Genomic DNA, 22,295 nt, shown 5'->3' with positions numbered 1-22,295 from the left:
CCATGGCCACTTTGGATCAACCCGTAAGATGCTCCCTCTCGTCAATGCTCAAGGCAGAGGTGAAGCTAAGCACAAAGCAAAAGGGACACTCTCCCCCAGCCCCCCTCCCTGTCCCCGCACGCTGCCCCACAACCCCCCATCTCCCACCCCACCCCCGCCCCAGGCTCCTGTTGTGGTTGGAGCAGACCTTGCCTCACCCAGGAGGGGCTGCGAACGCAGGCTGCAGCACGCCCGGCCTTCCCAGGCTCCCTCCTGCCACATGAGCCCCATTTTTCTTGTTTCTATAAACAGTGGCACGATCTTCAAATATACAAAAGCATAAATGGTCTCTATTCTCCAATTATTCATTTTAATAATACCCGGAGTTGCCTTCGGCGTGTTGATTCTCGAAGTCTGGTGCCAAAAGGCAGGGTCACCGGGGTGGGGGCCAGGAAACAAGGTCAGGGTGGAGGCAGCGAGGAGGCCAAGGTCCTTCAGCTCTGGGTTTTCCTACAGAGCTTTTCCCGAAGGCCCTCTCCGAGGGCTGGCAGGCCTCCACCACCTTTCAGGCCGGCATTCAGAAATACCAGGCACTGTGGCCCCAGGTGCGTTTGGTAAATGAACACCTCGTGGTCAGAAGACAGTCTTGTGGTAAAATGATCCCTTAAAGGATCCATGTGCGGGAGAGCTCATCCTGGAAGAAGAGTGAGTATCTCCAGCCAAGCGCGCCCCCCACTTCCTCTCCTGCTCCCGTCCGTCCCCTCTTCTCTCAGAGGACTGAAATCCACATGTAGAAACATCACCTTCGACAAGGCCGTTTTGTTTAAAACAACCAGTTAGCACCTTGGCCACATTATTTTTTGAAAAGTGACCAGGGTGGGAAAATTATCCGCCGCAGCCCTGGGTCAGACCCCCTGGGCTGTTCTCCACAGCGGATAGAGAAGGGGCCTCGGCTGGCTGGCCTGGCCTGGCAGAGCTTAGGTTGGTAAGAAAATGAACAGGGCCTACGACCAGGGCCCATCTGGAGGCGAGACCTCCCTCTGCCTCCCCCTTGCTCTGTCCCTTAGATCCCAGGCAAGAGAGGGACTTCGGAGAGAGAGGCCTAGGCAAGCAGGATTGCGGGGGGGGCCAGCTTGCCTGTCGTCTCTGTGTGTCCTCATGTCTGTTGGGAAAGAGATGGTGTCTTATCCCGAGAAGGTGGGAGAATATTACACTTCCAATGAATTAAATGAGTGCTCCAGGCCTGAAGCCTTGGAGCCCCTGCCTGCTTCACGCCGCCCTCCCCCTAGCTCTCTCCCCCCTCCCCCCCCCCCCAGCCCTCATCCTTTGCTTCTTAAGGTTTCCTGCATGGACTGGGATAGCTGGATTTCAGAATGTTCCCCTGGCCAGTGTTAGTTGGGATTCCCGGGCCTTTCATCTTGTGATTTGGCATTTCCCACAATTAATCTCTACCCTGTTAAGATGTAGAAAGTAGAATGGACCAGTTTTGCCTGTAAGTGAAAGTAATATTCAGGTGATTACGCACAAGGAACTTTTGGGGGGAGAGTTTAAGTTTCCTGTTACATGTGTCAGCATGCAAATATCGTCAACCAGAAAACCTAATTGCTCGAAACTAGGTCTTACGCAGTCTCCAGCCACATGGCCAGGACTGGCAAGAGACCCCATTAGAATAAAACCCTGGAGGGAATGTTTGAGAAAATGTGTTTGGGGATGTCACAGAGTGGATTATCACATTCTGGATCTGGGGGTTACTGTGCAGTTGGGAAGAAGCCCAGGGCACATGGAGAGTCTCTCACTGGTCGGCCCCGTGGTCACCATTCAGTGAGATCATGCTTACCAAAATGTCTTGGAGGGAGAACATAGTCGGTCACATAGTTGGTGACAAGCATCCTACCATCTTCCTTTTCCTCCCTGGCTTGGAGAGGGAAGACGAGACTAGGGTTGAAGAGCTGGGAGCAGTAGGGCTGCCTGTCCGTCAGCATTGCTGCTCATATCCCGCTACGAGTTTCTGTTGCAGCAGAATTTCAACACACTGGATCTTATTAGAAGCAAGTGGTCTCAACCTTAACAGTCATTTTTTTTTTTTTATAGGGTAGCATTTGATTTGACCTGTATTTGTAAAATAAAGCATGTGTATTCCGTAGAAGTACAGCTCTGAGAGGTTTCTTGTGGATAACTCAAGGCCCACAGGATCGGGCACACGTTCGGCCCTTGTTTTCCAGTTGTGCCAACCACCATTTCAAAAGGACGGCACACTGGCCACCGTGTCCTCTGCTGAATCTATAGCTACAGAGCGCAGCCCCTGCTGATGAGTTCTAGGAACATCCTAGAGTCCCACCTGCTACTCACCCTGAGACCCCGGCGTCAGTGGCCGCCACCCTCCGTGGTACTCCTGATGGTCCTACTGTTGTAGGCCTTTTTCGCTCGCTTCTGTGGTTGTCCTTGGTTAATTAGGTTGAAAATGGAGAACGGAAAAGCTTTAACCCTATCTTCAAAGTAGGCCGGTTGGTTATTTTGTTTTTCAAAGAAGAGGTCCTATATACAATTAAAACTTGTTTCTGGTAAACCTCATTCCAGGAAAGATGAGCTTTTAACAAAAGGCTTTTGACAGCTGCAGGCTATTTCATTTTTTTTAATGCCGAATGAAAAATCAATACATTTTTCTGGGTTATACATATTCAGAACAGGCCTGATATTTCCATTATAATGGAAAGTGGGTGTCTGTGCACATCTCGCCTGTCAGAGCTGCACCACCGCATTTTCCAAGCCACTGCTAAATATTTCAAACCTGATTTGATTGTGGTTCACGACAGCTAATGTTTCTCAGCTCTTGAGCCTGCCGACAGGCGAACGTACTTTATTTCGCCCCCACCCTCAAACATGGCTCACCCCAAAGGAAAAGGAAAGAATAATTTCATTCTTCAGGGATCCCGGATCGTTGTAGTATTTAAGTAACATGATCACCTGCGAGCCTGGGGTACAGACACCCTGATTCTTAGGAGAATTTCCAAATTTCTGTCACATCGAGGCACTCCTGGGGCTTTGTCAGGTTTGGGGGGAGGTTTGAATTGAACCGCGTCACCTGTTAGGAGTTAGGAACAGAGGGACTCATCGTAGTCATTGACTGACTCCCCTTCCTACAAGTCTGAAAGTGGTTTGTGAAGGACCCCCCGATGGGCGTGGCCCGGGGCCCCAGGTACTCGGGAAGCAGGACTGGATCCCCCCACTCCACAGGTCTTCTTGGGGAACACACTGGTGGGGGGTGGCGAGCGCCGACCATGACCTCTGTTCTCGCTGCTGCCCGGGCTGCTCATACACCGGTTTCCAGGTTGGTCATGAAATTGTTGCAAATCACCACGGGGCTGCCAGTCGGCGCTCACACACCTCCTTCGGGAGCAGATCTCACCGCACGCTGGGGATTTAGGCGGTCCCCCTCGCCAGCATGCTAAGCACAAGGTAGGTTCAGAGAACAGTTTGCATTTGTGGTGAACAAAGCCACCCTGACTGAAGGGAAATTTTCCGTAGCTGTGGTTTCATCACCTCAAAAAACTAAGGTGCCCCAGGAACCCTGTCCTTTTAGAATATATTTGTCTGCCACAATTCTTCCACCCGAGGGCTGTGCGCTCAGCCAGGAGACAGGCGTGAGGAGGCTGGTTTTGGCCCGAGTGCCAGTAAGTGCTGTCTGGGAGAAGCAGTTGTAAAAAGGAGACAGGGATGGAAAGAGATTTTTTAAATACCTGCAGCCACTGTTTTATGTGGGGATCGAAGGCAGAAGGGATATCAGGAAGACCTCACAGTGATTCAAGATTTGCTGCTGGTTCTCTAGCCCTTCAACAGGAAAATACATTCAAATAGAAGGGGTGCCCTCATTTGAGGGCCACTGTGGGTGTACCCATCAAAGTCGCCTTTTGCGGTAGGGGTGGGTCGTGGTCTCTGGAGTCTTCTAAAAAGCTGACCTTCTTACCTGCTTGTGCCGGGTGGGCTGCCCCCTGCCAGGCACAGGCAGGGCATAGGTAGCCGAGATGACTGCCTCATCCCGGTCCTGGCTTTGCCCTTGAGAAAACAATCCTGGTGTGTTTTGCTTGGTTCTGAGATAGTATTCAACTCCTGGGGAAAAGATGGTTTTGGTTTGTCTAATCCAGCCTTAAAAGTGGCGCAGTCGCTGCTGTGTGTCTTAGGGAAGGGAAGCGACTTAGTCAACTGAGGGAAAGACAGGATTTTCCACATAAAAGCGGATCGTCGGTTCATCAAGTCTCTACTTGTTCCCATTGTCAGTAGCCGATATTATTTAGGGGGGAAAATATTGACTTCCATAATGACCCCCAGCCAGTTGCCACTGACTTCATGGGTAGAAAATGCAATCTGTGATCTGGGAGAAATTGCCCAACTCCCTCCTTGCTCCATCAGCTCGTGGGTGTCAAATATACATTCCTAAAGGGAAGAAGGCCTAGATAACCAGCCCCAGGAGGTCGGAGTGTGGATGCCTTTGCTCCCCGGGTCCCCATGTGGTTCCAGTGCGGGGAGACCAGGCCCTTCCTTGGGTGCCCAAAGCCCTGGGTCTTAGTGAGTGGGCATTTCTGTAGGTTTGGGGAACCAACAAAACATACCCTGCGCACAAAGCATTGTGGATCTGAGCCATCCAGACAAATTCATAGTTTGTATCTCTGTTTTTTCATCATTTCTCTACCTTTATGGTATTCAGAGCTCAGTTTTCTGGTTACTGTCAGCCTGGGCTTTCATCCATTTTAAAGAGCTATTTTTCCTCTTGCTGTTGATGATGATGGTATAAAGACAGATGGTGTAACTGCTTATGAATGTCCTATTTTATTTCCCCAGGACCAGACAGTTCACTTGAAGACGTATATTATTTCCACATGCTCAGGTTGGGCGGCCCAGACAGAGTCTGCTTCCTGCAGCTAGCTGCCCTTCCAGGCCTCGCCATGCAGAGGGCGACACCTGTAGGTCAAAGGTGGAACTGCAGGGAAGTGCCTGCTCAGCTGATCGGACCCGGCTTTCAGTTGGGGGTGACGACTCTGACCCCCTTGTAAAGAAAGCTGTCCAGGAGTTTCTCGATCATTTCTCCTCCCACCAACCATATAACAGCCTTTCAGTGAATGAGTGACAAATGATAACGTTAAACCTAGGAACTGAAAAAGAAGAGGATTTGATATTTAAGTCCTAAAAATAAGAAAGGGGAGAAACAAAAAAGTCCCTGAATTCACCTCTGTCCTCTGCCCTCTCCTTGGAACTGAGCTGCCTTCATTTTTCTGCCTGTAGTAGGGCAGGGAGGGAAGAAAGCAGAGAACCCACGAGGCTCGTCGGGTGAGGGCTCCGGGAATATTCACAAAGCACTGTGCGGTTTCCTTGCTCGTCGTATCCACAATGTGCTTATTCTTCACTCTCTGTATCTTCTGAATAAGGTTTGTTTGGAAAGGCTCAGAGGACTGGGGTCTGTGCCAGAGCGACTGTGAGCTCCTCACTCTGTGCTCCGATGGCTGCGGCCCACATGCTGTGGAGGAGAGCGGTGCTGGCCTTGGAGGAGGCCTCCCCGTGGGTCAGTCCCTTCCCTCCTCTGCAGAGCAGCCCCTCCGACGCCGTTCAGCACATCGGGATCTTGTCTGTTTTGTAGGTGTTGGGCTGTGTCCATCTAAGGTGACTCTGTGTGTGTATGTGTGTGTGTGTGTGTGTGTGTGTGTCTGTGAATGTGTGTGTGAGTGAGGTGGACAGGAGGGGCCATTTCAGCCATCTCTGTATAATCAAATACGATTAATACCTTCCTCGCTATGGAGAGTTTGAGTCGCACCATGGACTGGGACACAGGACTGTATTTTAAGCATTCTAGCTCCTTTGGGTAGACCCAGTTTAATACCGATGGATTGAATTCTGGTATCACCGTTCAAAGATGGATTTTGTAGTTACAGCGTTGAACAGTTTTATCAAAAGTGTTAAAAATGTGCATTGAACACCCTGCCCGGACATAACAAAGACCGCATATGTGTCACACCGTGTGACTTGGTTGTTATTCTCGACTAACACTTGTATAGAATGTTTTTATCTCTACTTGACGATGTATAGTGTTAATATGGCACTTATATCAGATTGACCGTGGTTGCCTGAGTTTTCTCTGAACTGAGGTGGGTATGGGAGACTTGCTGTTAACTTTACTACGCAGTAAGACAAAAGGGAAATACACAGAGTAGATGTGGAGGCCTCTTACTTGGGGATGAAAATAAGCACTCTTTGATTTCATCTGCTTCCTGTGACTGCCTCACAAATCCTCTCTTGGTGGGAATGAAGAAAGAATGTTCCCGACCCCACGTTCGATTTTCTAGTCCTTGGACTTCCATTGTCTTTCTGGGAAAAATTTAGGAAAATCAGACTCTAAATAGATACTTTCTTCCTCAAGTGTTTTATAAACCCTCTGAGGTCATTTTACTCTGAACTGCTTTTACTTCCTTTGCGTGATGACATTTAGAAGCTATTTTCTGCAGGGTTGGGGAGGATAACACCTTGAAACACTGAAAGGCAGGGTGGTGGCTCCAGAGACCTAGGGTGACACTGGTCAGAGCCCCAAGGCCAGCACCTGGTCCCTGTACATCCGGGCCGGTGGCAGCTCCAGGCAACGGATGTGAGCATCCAGGTTCTCATCCCAGGGAGCTGTGCTCTTCAAAGTCTGCGGATAATGTCGTCATGAAGCCACCTTGGTTAGCCTGTCTTATTCATTTATTTAACCCGTCCTTAATGAGTGTTTTGCGTGATGACCCCGAGGGCCAGAGAGCAGGAGAGAAATGTCTCACCTCCTTTCCCTCAGCATCTGCAGCGTATCTTAGCCTCTGCCTTCCCGCTTGGGCAGGTCGTGTTTTACTTCAGGAGTAGGCTCGTGTTGGAAGTGACCATTCTTCTGTCTTCACCCAAAGCGTTATGTGTTGAGCAGGAAGGAATTTCCATGACTAGTTTTAAACCAGGGGTCGGTAAAGAGTGGACTGACTTCAAAAGGAAAATATATGGTTCTCTTGCACATTTTTTCCCTTTCTCTACAAATCTAGCTTCTCGCCACGGACACCTGGCATGCCTACAGATGTTGTTTGTACAGATGTTGTTTGTTTTCTAGAACTCTTCACATTAATGAAATCCTATCACTGATATTCTGTGATCCTTGAGACCGTGAGCGACTGTTAAAAAACAGACACACCAAAACCCAGCAACACCTCCTGTCACCATCTGCCATGTGCACCCTCACTGCCAAGCCTCTGAAGGGTCAGCGACAGGGTCTGGTCTGGGCCCGGTCCAGGACGTGCTGCGGTTGGGGCTAGGCAGGAGCCGACATGGGGCTCCTTTTTTGCAGTTTTCAAGTGCAAAACACTTGCATGCAACTTCAGGAATTTAGATGGAGTTATTTCTTCAGCAAGATTGGCTTTCCAATATTAAAAGCTCCAATGAGGCATTCAGAATCCATCTGGAAATACCTCACGTCCACACGTCTCGAGCGAGTCCGTCTCATCCCAGTTAGCAGGGACGGGAAGGCCCCGCGGCTTACCTAGATCTTGGCGCAGCCGAAGTACAGTCAGCCTTGCGGGGACCACGGTGGGGGGGCATCTGTGTGCTGTGGTCGAGCATCTGTGTGCTGTGGTCGTCGGTAATTCTTTGGAGCAGGAGCCAAGAGCCAAGAGTCCTTCATCTTCTGTCCCACTTCTGATCTTTTACGTTTTGTTTTTCTTCTCTTTCAGAAGAAGCCGTGGAAGATGTTGAAGGCCCCAGTGACGCGGCTGCTGACCCAGAGGAGCTCGCTAAAGACCAGGAGGGGGGAGTCGAGAAGGATCAGAGCAAGTGGACAGGTAGCGTGCGTGCGGCCCCCAGACCCCCGACATGTCTCCCCTGGGACCCTGAGGCTGGCCAGTCAGAGAGCACACGCGTCCTTCATGTACCCAGAAAGATTGTCGGTTCTGTACAGCAGGGAGAAGGATTTGGGGTTTTGTTGTTGTTGTTGTTTTAAATTTTTTTTAAAAGACTTTATTTATTTATTAGAGAGATGGAGAGAGAAGATAAGTAGGCAGAGCAGCAGGCAGAGGGAGAGGGAGAAGCAGGCTCCTTGCTGAGCAGGGAGCCCAATGTGGGACTCGATCCCAGGATCCTGGGATCATGGCCTGAGCCGAAGGCAGCCGCTTAACCGACTGAGCCACTCAGATGCCCGGATTTGGGTTTTTTGAGTGGTCTGCTTCATTCTCCTTCTCTTAGGTTATATTCAAGAATTTTTAAAGCATTTCCTAAAATGGCCGCCAGACCAGCTTGTTTATGGAGCATCCCGCTGTCTAGCTCTGTGCCAAGGGCTTCCATGTTTTCCACGTTTCTTCCGTGGCTCCTCCTTGCGTGCGTCGCCTTTGATGCGACTCTTCCTGCGCCCTGGGAGAGGCAGGCAGCGCAGCAGGACGTGTTAACAAAAGCAGAAGTCGTTGAAGTCAGGGAAGTGCTGCTTCTGGAAAACTTGGTGTTGTGAGAAGGGGAATAGCCACTTCTCGAGATGATAGGATTGCTGTATCGGAGGAAAGAAGAGCCGAGGCTGAGAAGAAAAGTTGAGCTTGTGTTGAGGAGGAGCAAAGTTGTTTCTGAGACTTCTCGGGATAGGGGAGTCTCCCAGAAACCACCACAGTTATTAGAGGAAATGATATGACAAGCAACAGAAATTATTTTATTTGGTCAACCTAATTCTTACTGCCTCCCATTATTAATATTGTAATACTTTGTGTTTTTTCAAGAAAATATTTACCTTCTAGAGTCTGTATTGGTTGGGCCTTTGTTACTTTTCCAGGCACGACTGTTCTTAAATCATGTTCAGTGTTGGCCTTCACTATTTAAACAAGATACAGAATCTTGGAGAGAGGCCAGGGGAGAGCAATGAAAATCACTGAAGGCTGAGAAATATTGCCTCTGAAAAGAGGCTGAAGAAATTGAGGCTATTCAGTCTGTAAAAGAGAAATTTGAGAGGCAGCTTAACAGCTTCCAAATTTCAGGAGGGAAGGGGCGGAGTCGCGAGGCGTCTGTTCGGTGTTTCCTGGGACACAGAGACAGGGTGTCCCCGCAGCCGGGTGAACGAAACCGTCCCCTTTCTAACTGTGGTGGCCAGAGGCCCACACTTGAGAGACACTCAGGGATGGGGGTGCCAAGCACCCCGGGACGGGAAGCAAGGGCAGGCCGGGAGGTAGGAAGCAGATGTCTCTCCTCGGAGCCCTTCATCATGGGGAGGATCGCGCTGTTGTTGCTTGACACCGCCCGAGACCCAGCCTTCTGCCCCACTGTCAAGGCGACGTGGATACAGAACTGCAGACAGAGGTGACCCAGGCGAGAGGATTTCACACGCACCGTTAGAAGGCCAAGTAACCTTCTAGGCCGTCTGTCCTTTGTTTTCAGAGTTTGGGTCCCTGGGTGCTGATCCCGGCCTTGTCACTTCCTAGTTATGTGACTTCACGTCTCCGGGCCTCTGTTTCTCACCAGAGGTGGGGATTAAAAATAGTGCCTACTTTCAGAGGATCCCTGTGACGATTATTTGAATTTGAGGCTCTTAGAACAGTGCCTGGCCTCCAGGAGGCTCTATATTAGCAAGGTTTTTGTTGTACTGTTTCAATAATTTGGTTAAATAAGATGAGGACGACTAGTAGCAGTTTTTCTTCGGGTCCTTTCCTGTGAAGGTGAAACTGTCGCCAGGCAACCTGTGGCTTCAAGGAATTTTGAGAAGTGGAGGGGGAGCAGCGCGTAAGAACCTACTGGATCGTCTGTGTGGGGCGTGGCGTGCTCGGTGTGCGCTAAGGACACCGAGTCAGTGACGCGGCGTGACTGCCGTTTGCGAACTTCCTCCTGTGCGCCAGGCCCCGTACCGGGCCCCTCTCCTGGGCTCCTCTCGTGCCCGAATCAGTTCAGGGCAAGCTTTGCTGAGGGCGGTTCAACTAAACGGCCTTCTGGGTGTTTCGAATTCAGTGGGCGTGTGTCCTCGCAAGAGGCGGCGCACGTGCCGGGCCACCAGGAGCCCGTGAAGACGAGCGTCTTTACTAAAGCGCCACTTCCTCATTCGTCCATTCGTTCGTTCGTTCGCGCAAGCAGCGGGTGCACCTCATCCCCAGAAGACCGAGACGAGACAGAGACTGTGGAAGAGTGACTCAGAGGTGCCCCTTACCAGTCCCGTAGTAGTAAAGAGAGAAGGGAAAAATCTTCCCGGACTCCTGCGAACCGCCCTCTTTTGACCTGAAGCATAATTTGGTCTACGTCGTCTGAGTGTGAAATGACAGGCTTTATTAAGGTGCTTGAGACGTTTTGCTCTTGGAATCGATACAGGTAGCAGCAGCCTCTTCGCAGTTTTCTTTGGGATCCTTACTCTTTTATAAAAAACAACAACAACAACAACAACAACAACAGAAAAAAACAAAAAAAAATTACGTTTGTTCCATTTATGCCCTAAATTGAGCTGTTCCTATCTGATTAAATGTGATGGGGAGTGCTTCCTCCCAGCAAATAAATAAATAGTGATTTCACAATTTGTACTGTTGATTAGTGGCCGCTCATGGTGCAGATTAATAATATTTCAAATGAGCCTGGATAATTGGCATTTTCTCAGCTATTGATTATGTAGTTTGGGATTTGTGCCGGAATGGATAATCTTCACTAAAAATTTTTAGTCGTTTATTTTTATGTTGGAAGGGGACTCCGGGTGTCCTTTCTGGTGTCCGTGGGCCACCCTCTCTGGGCTTCTTTTATTGTAGGTGTCAGGTGTTTGACCTCAAGCGACAGCAGGGCGGGCAGGACCATGGTTTGAATCCCAGCAGTGTCCACCCCATGGTCAGAGACTGGGTCGCTACCTCGTGCAGGGCGCTGGGCAGAGTTCCCCTGATCACAGGTTCCATGAGGTGATAGGCCTTGCTTTTGGGGGATGTAGCAGTCCCCTGGGCTTTCGGGAAGAGCTGTCATCCTTAGGACGGTGTGGCTATAGATCGGGGCCATCCCACAGACCTCCTTGGGCTGATGGAGAGGTTTTGCTGCTATCCTGTGCAGTTATCCAGTAGCCACTAGCCATGGTGGCTCTTAAGCCCTTGATGTGTGGCCAGTACCCCTGAAGAACAGAATTTTCTATTTTATTTCATTGTAATTAGTTGAAATGTGGCTCTTTAAATCTCGACAGTGCAGCTCTGGATACTCAGGGGGAGCAACACTGCCTCTGAAAGGATGCATCCCAGCTATGCTGCGTTCCCAGTTCTTACTAAGGCTATGCTATGCTCTACCTGGGTGCCAGGCACGGTTCTCGTGCGCCGTGCCCGGTCCTTCCCAGCAGGCGTGCCAGGAATGGCGCACAGGTGCACAGGTGCAACTCTATAGCCCTTGAGTTGGCCCGGGGCACAGGAGGAGGGGGGCAGGGGTGGTAGGAGCTGCTAAAGCCGGGGTCAGTTGGCTTCATTTGCCCATACTCACTTGCCATCGTATTCTGTGAGCGCCACGATGGGAAAGAGAGTCGGGAAGCTCTGCTTGACCCATGTTATTTCACTGGGTTCCCGCCCCTCTGTGAGACAGATGCTGTAAGCAGCACCCCGCACCCCTGGGCCCCCGCCATTGTGCAGAGAAGGAAACTGAGCCTGGCACAGCTGAGCTTGTACAGGTTGCCAAAAGGCACTCAGCGAGGCTCAGATTTGCAGACCAGCCCTGCTGCTTAGGACGGAGCCCACGCTCATACCGGGCCAGTGTCTCTCCAGGAATGGGATTTTTTCCGCAGAATCATTCAATCTGGCTTTCGTCTCCATTCGGCGTGTGGAGACTAGCATTCTCCCAGAGTTGTACAGCAGTGACAGTAATGTGACAGCCAGCTAGACGGACACGGATGAGGGGATTGTCCCTCGTTGTAAGTCCATGCCTTGCTCTATCTGAAAGCAGGTTGGCGAAGTGTACCACTCAGTGAATGGCGTTGGCCTCTTGAAGCCTTGAGCATCTCATCTGTAAAACATGGACGGGTGACGGCCACCATCACCCCCTGCGTTCCATCATGCGGGCTCTTGAGGGCTCCATGATGGCAGGGGGTGGCCCGTGATAAACCCTTCAGAGATCCCATCTATTCGGGGAGAGCGTGATGTACTCTTGTGGGCTAACAGAGGGTGCAGAAAGGTTCTTTGAAGCTAAGTCTCCTTCCTAATGCATAGCAGTTTCCACCATCCAACTTTGTGGTTTTTCTCTTGTGAAACATGAAAATGATCCCTTGTTCTCTTATAGCAGTGTGGATTTAAAAGTGTGTGTTCTAGATTGAAGAGGCCCCAGTGTCGGCAACTGAACAATAATTAATGCAGTGATTATCCAATCAACCGTTAATTGCTATAAATTAAGTGATATACAATTAATGTGATGCTTTATCACCAATAATTAGGGGGAAAAATTGAACTCTTGGCAAAGAATCATAGCAAGATGGTTATTTAAATCCTGTAGCCGCCATGGTTTCCAGCCACAGAGCACTAAACCGGGTCTAGTTAACCTAATTTGAGACAAGATGACCAGGGGGTGTTGGTGCTTTCAAACACAAAGATGGGGCCGTACCAACATGATAATGCTTCAGAGGTCCCTCACTGATAATCCGGGCCTGTATTTTTGGAAAATTTTGAGTCACAATTATAGTTTGAGTGTTGTTTTTGTAGGGGAATGGCCCGAAGGGGTTTTATTTTATTAATTTTTTTTTTTTAAACCCATGGTGCTCACCTAACACCAAGCAATTAGTGCAATGGAGCGTCCCTGATTTGAATCTATGGAAGATTGCTATTAGAGGAGGTATTAACGGGCCGGCAAGGTCTGGGCGGCTGTGTGGGGAAAAGTGTGTTTATGGAATATGGTGCTGGCAGGCATGATTTCAATCGGGTTTGACATGTTTAACATAAATGTATAGTGTACGGCTCTTGCGGCATATGAGTAATTCCTGCAGACGCACTGCCTTTCTAATTACCGAGGTTGAAAAAAAGCAGGTCAGGCACATCCTGGTGGAAATCTATTACCCGCCCTCCCCCTCTTCCCCCTGTTGTTTACAACTTCGTATAAATAAGGATGCCATCGGATGGGAACTGAGTGCCTACAGGGTCATCTGTGGACAGAGAATGGAAAGGGGCTGAAAAAATACCCTTCTCCCCCCGCCCCCCAAATGGAGTCCATTACAGCAAAAGCCAGTGTTGGTGGAGAGGGAGCATTCTGGGTTTGGAGAAGCAGTGGCCTGCTGGGAGTCCGAAGCCCCTGGGCTCGGGGCCTGGTTCTGCTGCTGAGATGAGCCGCATGGCCTTAGGTCCGTGGTCCTCAGTTTGAAAATCTGAAAAATGGCAGGTTTGGACTAAGGAGGTTCTTGCAGTTCTGGAATTCCTTAAAAAAATGTGATGGGGGGGAGGAAGAGCTGTACAGGAGCACCTTCGAGAAGAAGAATTTCTAAGGTTGGAATGCAGGTCGCTTGCCAGGATCTCCCTAGTCTCCCACCAGCTGAGATGGCGTGGGTCAGGAGCTGCACCAGGGGTGCAGATAGGTCCCTTGGGCTTTCTCTGGGACGGTGGGACAGTCCCAGGCTGCCTTTCTTGGTGGGGCATCAGAGCTCCACACACTCTCACTTGGTCCTGTGTGACTGGGTGCTTTGCGCTGTTGTCAGAGCCCCATGTCCCGAGGGCAGCGGGGGAGGAGCCCCTGGAGATTGGTGGGGCTGCCTTTGAGTGCTGCCCACCCCGGCTCTGTTTCTGGCTGGAAACCAGGCTCTCCACCACCGCCACCACCACACGTCTGTAGAAGGGACTTCAGCCTGAGTCTGTGTCCTTCTGGCATTTGGTCCCGTTTTTCTACCTCACCCCAAAGTAGATTTGTCTTTGCAGTAGGGTGTGTGCGAGGGAATGCTGGGAGCCTGGCTCGCCTGGCTCCTTTGTGGTTCGCACTCCTGCCAACGGAAACCGTTTTCGGTTTTACGTTTCACACACGGATGGGAATTGTGCAGCTCTGTGGGCTTTTCCAGAGTCCTCCGTTCCCCTCCCCCACCCCCACTCCCCACCCTCCTTTTTTTTCCAGGCCTCTTTCAGTAGAACTTGGCTGTTTAAAGTGACTGAAGGCAGAATTCTGCCTCACAATTGGAAACAAACCATTCAAACTATTTTTATGTTGGGAAGCAAAAATAGACATAGGGTGTGGTGTATATCTGCACTCGCCTGAATTCCAGTAATTCAGAGGTCTTGGCTTTGAGAATTTATATTGTAAATTGGAAGAGAGGGAAAGGGACCACATCAGTTGAGCAAATATTTTTGCATGCAGTAACAAAATTAGCGGAGATAATCTAAGGCAGATACGGGAGATGCAAAAAAGTAAGGAACTCACTTTCTAGAAGGCACAGCAGATGTAATCACGTAACTGTGGTAGTATGATGAGCTGCTCATCAAGGTATAGACCGAGGGCAGTGGAAATGTCGATTAAGGAGCAAATCATTTTGCATTGCTGTAGAAGATACCTTACAGATTTGCATAGTACTCCTGCAAAGGGGCCATGGGACTCTGGCCTTTGTTTCAGTCCGAGCTTTCGTGCTGACGGGAGAAGCACTTCTGTCATTAGAATCTTGATCATGATTTAAAACAACAACAACGACAACAACAAAACTCACCATAGTGATGTTCTCAGGGATATCTGAGCAATTTTCATGAGGCTGTAACATTCTTCCCGACCCAGCATTCTCTCTGTTTTGCAGACTAGAGAAGTATGACCCATAGGTCACGAATACCAGGTGCCAGGTGGGTGCTCAAACCCCAATTTGCCTTGTGGGTCATAAGGGATAGATCCCCCACGTCATAAAGCTGAAAAACACAGAACGTGGCAGCTTTCTCTTATTATGTGAAGATTGGAGGAGAGGACTTGACAATCCTGTTTCTCTAGCTGTCAGAGAGGATTGTGACTCTTTATGATCTGAACTTTGTGGCATTCATTCATTTTTGTTTGTTTGCTTAATAAGACTTACCTTTTTTAGAGCAGTTTTATTAAGTTTACAATAGAACTGACAGGGAGGTTCAGAGATTTCCCATATACCCTTTGTGTCCACATAGTCATACATACATAGCCCCCCCCGCCCCCAATAATCAACATCGCTCACCTGGTCTCATCTTGATATTTGGCGCAGTACAGAGAAAGGGGAACTTTTTTTTAAACCAGTGATGAACCACTGACACCTTAGAAATCACCCAAAGTCATAGTTTATCTTAGGATTCAGTCTTAGTATTATATGTGCTGTGGGTTTGAACAAAAATATACTGACATATATCCATCACTTATCACGTTATATATTTCCACTGCCCTCAGAGTCTTCCGGGATCTGCCTCTCCATCTCCCCTCAACGTGGCATCCGTTCTTTTCTGTAATCTCTGGCACTTAGCGAGTGCTTGATACCGTTCGAATGTTTCATTAACAACCGGTTTGGTGAAATAACGTGACCATCAACATTTTCAAATCCAAGTCATTCTGCTTTCTGCTTTTTAGATGGCAACCCTGTGGGTCAGTACGATTGCTCCATGTTAATATGGGGAAATGACAGATGTAGGGTATCTGTGCTTCTTTAAAAACCAGGCGTCTCATGGACCGGTGTCCTTTCCCGAGATATTGCTAAAAATGACCCCACAGCAAGCGGTGTTCAAGCCCTCGCGCTCTGTGCTGGACTCTGTGGTAGGCTTTGGATGCCCGCCGTCTCGCCAGCGTCACAGAAACCCTAGGAGCGGACACCGTGATCCCACTGACAGATGAGGGAACTGTGAGCTCGGCGTAGTCGGGTCCCGTGCTGGAGGTCACACAGCCAGGCTGGGAGCCAGTGCGTGGTCAGCTCTGGGAACCGCTGCGCTTCGTCACCTAGCGAGGGGGCCTGAGGCCTTTGTATAAAGGGAACTCGGTCCTAGGAAAACAGCAGGTGAGAAACATCGGTTCTGAGGGAGTCCCCGAAGGTGTACTGAAGCCCCAGCCCCACCCCACCCCATTCCCAGTCCTTCGGAATGCTCTGAGCCAACCTGGGACTCGGGGGGTACGGAGAAAAGTAGGGATGCAAATACGGCTGGGGTTCCCCTTTCTTTGTACTGTGCCGAATACCAAGACGAGACCTTTCCAGTCTCTTGGTCCTTTAAACCCACATGGGAAAAGAGAATCGTTGCCATTTCCCCACCCCTTGCAGGGGACATGAGTGATGTTGTCTTTCTTCCCCAAGTACAGATTCTCATACCATCCTCCTGAACCTGAATTAGCAAAACAAAACAAAACAAAACAAAACAAAAAACCACCCCAAAACCAAACAAAAAAAAACCCAAACAAACAAATAAAAACAAAAACCAAACAACAACAACAAAAAACAAAAAACATCCCTGGGCGGATCATGGGGGAAGTTGATTTGAAAGGGTGCTGGGAAGTTCACTTCAGAGCTCTTGGTGCCTGTCACTATGCTCGGACCTGGATTTGATGTGTTCATTTTCACAAGTTCGCTTTCTTTTTGAAAATTTCATGAGTATTTTAGGAAGATAGGTTTGAGACAGAGGAAAAACTGGAGAAGTATTGTTTTATTCCCATCTCTGGGACTCTGCGCTGTGCTGGGGCCCAGGGACCCTAACTCGCCTAATTAATGTTGGATTTGATGGGGACTCGGTGAACTTCTGTTAATTAACTTTGACCTAGTCTCTGAATGACCCACATTGCGCCCTTGTTTTGACCTACATCTTACACCTCTGGACTTGTGTTCTGTCAGTGCAAGGGTCTCTGAGGTCCTTTCTGCCCTGGTTTTCTCCAAATCCCTGTAATTCATCCAGGGGACACAGTGGTAGCGCAGCCCCTCCCTCGCCCCCCGCTGTGGCCCTCCATCCTCAGAGACACAGTGACCAGGGCTGCAGAGGGCATCTGTGGGCACCTCAGGAGGCTGTGCCAGAGGAAACTAGGATACCGGGGGGCGGGGGGGGGGGTAGTGGGGAGCTGACAGGAGGCCGGAAGTGGACAGGCTGACAAAGACCTCAAAGTGAAAAGACATGGCTTGGCCCCCGGACCCCCCAGCCTCGGGCACACAAGCCAAACACATGGTGGCAGCCCAGTGCTTGAAGTTATTAAATAAACAGACAGCCACTGTTGGTCTAAAAGGTGGTAGCTGGTGGCTCTTTCTGTAAAGGTGGTCCCTTCCCATACCTGCTGCACGGGGAGCAAGGTGTCTCCAGATTGAATTGTGGGGTGTCCTTTCGCGAGCTCAAGTCAGTACAGTTAAGCAGCCTGATGCATGTTTCAGCAAGGAATTAGTGTAGCAGATTGATGCCGCTGATGTAGGGCCCAGCCCTGTTTCCTCCCCAGAGATGCAGAGCAGGCAGCTACCAGTCTGCCCAGGCCCACCCGTCCACCGCGAGGCTGCTTACTGGGGAGGCAGAGGCCCTGCAGCACAGCGTGATCCCGCTCTCCCAGCCTGCTGACGCGGGCGCGCAGGAGCCCGTGTGGATCTCTGCATCCCCCTCAGCGCTGAAGCAGAGGGGACCTGGGGTTGGTGAGGCCTGCTGGTGCCAGGACCAGGCAAGCCAGCGATGAAAAGGTGCTTCCTCCTTCTGCAGAGCGGGAAGAGCCCACGGCCGGCTGCCTTCTTTTCACAGAGGTTCTCCAGGACACATAGAAAGAACAAGACTTCCTAGGCAAGGTGGTCTGTGGTTATTTTGGGTTATACAACAGGATAACAGAGCACATGGAGGCTAGTCCTCTGAATTTCTGGCTTGGAAAATGTGTCTCCACTTGTTCTAGAGCAGGCAGGGTTCCTGAGGGGTGGCCACATTTAGTCTTTGACCTTTGGCCTGAGGAGGAAAACACGTAGCTTGGAGACCAGGCCTAGCTGCCCTCCGGGAGCAGAGAGGATGAGAGTGTCTGGTCCGCAGCGGTCATTTGGGGGGGACGGGCAGACCCACCTACACCTGCCCGGCCCCGCTTGTAACTGTGGTCCCCACCGGCTCCGGGACGCAGGGACTGACTGAGGGCAGTTCTGAAAGTTCAGGGCATCACTCAGGAACTCCCTAGAAATGCAAATTCTCTGAATCAGACTGCTTTTGGGGGGCGTGGCCTGCTATCGCATTTTAACAAGCCCTCCCAGGGATTTCTGACTCACACTTGAGTCTGAGAACCTTGGGGCTGTGATCTTGTGACATGCATGGGGTTTCGAGAACTCTTTCTCCTTCAACTGAATGGCAGGTCCTGAGCCCCCCGCTGGGTGCAGAAGATACTGAGCTTTCCCGAAAGGCAGTAGTTCGGCAAGCCCTGAGTCTTGGCAAGTACCCTCTTGGATGGCAGGGTTGGAAGTGAGAAAGAGGTCTGGTGGGAGAGACAGGGTGTCACCATGAAGCGTGAATGAAGGCCTAGAAATTTTCGCCTGAACACCGGCTACAGGTAACACGAGGGATAGAGACACCCGGCCTGGCTGCACGGTGGGTGCAACCTCCTGGGAATCTGTAGTTCTTTCCAAATAAAAAGCAAAATAATAATAATAATAGTAACAGCAATACCTAAGATCTTCTGCATTTCCAAAGTGTTGGCCCATCTAGTTCACATCTGACTTGGAAGAGAAAAATAATCAGCGGTTCCCTGAGTACAAGTTACACCCGTCTGTAGTATTATTACTCAGATTTTCTTTGAAGCCCTTTATAGAAACAGAAGGATGTGTCTGAGAAGTTGATGATACCAGGATGTCTTACTCTCTCCATCTAGGCATATTCTCGTACCTCTTGAGTAGGTGGCTAAACGTCTCTAAAATGCTTTCTAGGGACGAACACAAGCCGTGTAGCTTGCACTTACAGAGAATGAGACTGTGTCTGAAGAGAAGGTTCTTACCCCCACCAGGCTGGAGTTTGAGACCTGTCCCACACCTCTGGGCAGAAATGGGAGAGGAGCCCCCCCCGCCCCCGCCTCAGCTGCAGTCCGGAGACCACCCCCTTCGGTGTATGTGACCAGTGCTTGCCTCTGATTTCTCTTGGAAACATCTTTAAGTGCTTTAAGGTAGAATGAGACTGTGCATTTAAAAGACCAAGTTGGCAGCAAGCACATCCTTTAGAGGAACTGCTGTTCTCTGTATTAGGGGAGGAAGAGAATTTAGCCAGATCTCTGGCCACTTATCAAGAGCGGTCGTTGCATAGAGATGGGAGTATGAAATCCTAGCCTGTCCTCCCGGGAAGGAATCGCAAGCAAACACCAAGAGCAGCTGCACTTTGAGCGACAGTGTAAGGTCACAAAGTCCAGAAGCACAGATTACCCCGTGATAATGCTGCATTTCTGCTGTCTAGAGGAAGTCTGACGCTGAAGGAGAAGAGCTATGGAAAGAGCACACCGTACTTTCCATTTCGTCGTAATTATGAGCTGAAATGACCATTTGCAGATCTGGTCACGCTTCTGAGTCTAGTGTGCTGGGGTAGTTACCCCAACTCCAACATTATACGGAATCATGTGAGGTTTTTCCCCCTCGTCAATGGAGAGAGATGAAAGATTGCTGTAAATTTCTGGGGCAGGTGGCAAGCTGGTTTACGGAACGCAAGGCGATGAGAACCCCTGGCTTACGGAAAGTAGCATGAATTAATAATCATCTAATTGGCTCCTCCATTATGTCGCTGGTTTGGGAGATGGAGGGGCTGTCAGTGGTACTTTAGCTAAAAGTCTGACGGTTGAGACGTGGAGGTCGCGGCGGCCTTTGGCTTCTCCTGGGCAGCAGCCTAGGCCCTCAGTGGGCTCACCTTGGAGCCCCGATAAGGAAGAGGATCCCTTGCCACCCCACCAGGAGGAGAAGAAACGCAGAAGAAACTTCCCAGCAACGTGAACAGCGCAGTGCATGGCCGGATCTCCCCGAGGGAGGTCCCAGGCCAAAGGGAGGCTAGCCTTTGGCACAGAGTATGCGCCACGCCAGCAGCCTCATTGGTGCGTTGAGTCACGAGATGAATTTTGCTCGTGAACTGGAGAAACTACTTTTACGTACTTTGGATTTTTTTGATGTCTTGGCTGGTAGTTGGAGGAAGCAAAAAACTTCATTTCCGTTTTTTCTTAAGCTTTCTTCTTCATGAGGCAGCAACTCCATGCCTTGCCAGGTCTCAGAGTAGTACAGAGCCCATCAGCAGGTGACACATGGGGCCTTAACTCCATGGGTGGTCTGTGGCATTGCGAATACATCTTTTAAGTTTCCTGTGGCCAAAATTTCAGTGACTCAGATTTTAACTCATTAGTGAGGACTGGAATCGGAAGACTGGTTCTAACAGGTGAAGTTCCAGAGGCTGTTTTCAACCATACTTGGTCATTCTATAAGGCCCCTAAGTTTGTACTATTCTTCCCTCTTTTTTAAAGTCAGTCACTTCCTACATGAAACTTTACATGGCTTGTTTGAATTATTTTTTGTGCCTAGAAACTATTTCTTGAAAATCGCAAGCAAAACTTGCATGATTTTAGGTTAGTGCCCCTTTTCCCCCATCCCCTCTAATTAAGTATGACAAGAGGGGTCCTTTTGAATTAATTATTTGTAGAAGTTAAATACTTTCCCAGTAGGTTAAAAGCACAGTTAATGGAAGTTGATGTCTCTGTGCAGAAATGATTTGCCCTCCTATAGAAGCCATGTGTTGACTGCTATGTTTCCTTTTGGGATAAAATTATTTTGCCTTCTGGGTAGAGAATAAGACAGAGAGTCATGAATCGGGTCTGCCTCTCTTAGTATTTGTCTTTTTTGGTTGTGGTGACCAACCCGTCACAGTTTAAGGGGGGAAACGGTGGCATGGCTTTTGGCCCAGAAAGGCAACTTGGAATTTTTCATACCCTATAAGAAGGACAGGGACGAGTTGGGTAGGACAACCTTAACTCCTGACGAGCAAGTGCTTTTTCACTCCTAAGAAAGTCTGTGTGGCAAGGAATGCACAGCTTACATCCTGTCAGTCTGTGGTAGGGCTTGGGACCCACTGTCCCATTGTCACTATTCCATCTGCCTCGCTCGAGAGAGTATGTAATCTGTAGCACACGCACTCACGTGGGTGCTTGCCACATTTCTATCCCCTTCCAAGTGCCAGGAGCCCAGCATGTTGCCTGTGGAAGATTCGCTGAGATTTAACACATATTTTTATATGACATAGCTGCCAAAATGAGAAAATTGCTTTAACCAGCAAAGTAAAAAAAAACAAAACAAAAAAAAAGACAAAAAAACAAAAAATACCTGATGTTTTGCAGAGTACAGATCCAAATATCCAACATTTTCATGGACAGTTGAATTTAAATGCTGAGCTATTTAAATTGTAATATTAAAAATAATACAAGTACTTGGTAATCTTAGAAAATGGGAAAGTGGTCCATGATTCCATTACTAAATACAACATTTTCTGCTAGTTTTCTTTTTTTAAAAGATTTTTTTAAATTTATTCATGAGAGACACAGAGAGAGGCAAAGAGGGAGAAGCAGGTTCCCCACTGAGCAGGGCGCCTGATGTAGGACTTGATCCCAGGGCCCTGGGATCATGACCTGAGCCAAAGGCAGATGCTCAACTGACTGAGCCACCTGGGCATCCTAGTCTTCTTTTCTAGCACCTATTTTTTTCCACAGTAGTATCATGGTGTACACATTTTTCTTCTTAGCATTCTCAAGAATTTTCTACATTGATTCACAGCTATCATTTGTAATGTCCTTTAATACCATTCTTTACTTGACCATCCCCTGTTGTAAGAGACCTAGATTGTTTCCAGTTCATTTTGTCATTTGTATAAAACCCACTATAGGTGGGAACGCTTCAAGTTGTTTGGCTTTTTGTTGCCAGCTAAACCAAAGGTTCCAGGCACTGTTTAAACTAAGGCTCATCTCCGAAGTGCATGTATTTCCAATTAATTACTGTGATGTCATAGTGGCCTTAAAGTGACCAGTAATTGATTTTTTAAATAATGTTTCCTAGACTGTGACATCTCTCCTTAAAGTTTAGAAAAGTCTTCAAAGCAGAAACCCAAGGTACTTTCTCTTTGTATTCATACAGCCTCATTTACTTAGGCCTCCAATGTGTGCCGAGACAGAACTGAAATAGAAATTGATTTTGAGACTCTGGCCCTTTTGACGTTGTTCAGAGAGAAGCAGCTTGAGGAAACCTCAGACTGTCTGTGGCCTGTAGTCAGCCCTCGTCCAACATGCTGACAGAGAACTTGCGAAACTGTTTGCATGTCCGCAGAAATTACATAAAGACCTCGATGCCATGTCTTGATAGAGATGGACATTGTAATGACTGAGGTCAAGCGAGCAGGGGGCTGTCGGCCTACTGAACCTCACTCTCAGGAGCCGTCCCCACATCACCTGGGGAAACACAATGG

At 49.2% G+C, this 22,295-nt stretch overlaps 1 protein-coding gene across 1 annotated transcript in view; it reads left to right on the top strand.

The window, feature by feature from the left end:
• Positions 1–22,295, top strand: part of ZFHX3 (zinc finger homeobox 3) — a 159,303-nt gene that overhangs the window by 103,005 nt on the left and 34,003 nt on the right. The window contains exon 4 of the mRNA XM_044255817.1: positions 7,707–7,814. Within this exon, the coding sequence (XP_044111752.1) occupies positions 7,707–7,814 (108 nt within the window). The remainder of the gene's footprint in view (positions 1–7,706; positions 7,815–22,295) is intronic.

The sequence above is a fragment of the Neovison vison genome, chromosome 7, assembly GCF_020171115.1.
Source record: "Neovison vison isolate M4711 chromosome 7, ASM_NN_V1, whole genome shotgun sequence".
In the NCBI taxonomy this organism is placed as follows: domain Eukaryota; kingdom Metazoa; phylum Chordata; class Mammalia; order Carnivora; family Mustelidae; genus Neogale; species Neogale vison.
The sequence above is the reverse complement of the archived record's forward strand: the minus strand, read 5'-3'. Positions and strand labels throughout refer to the sequence as shown.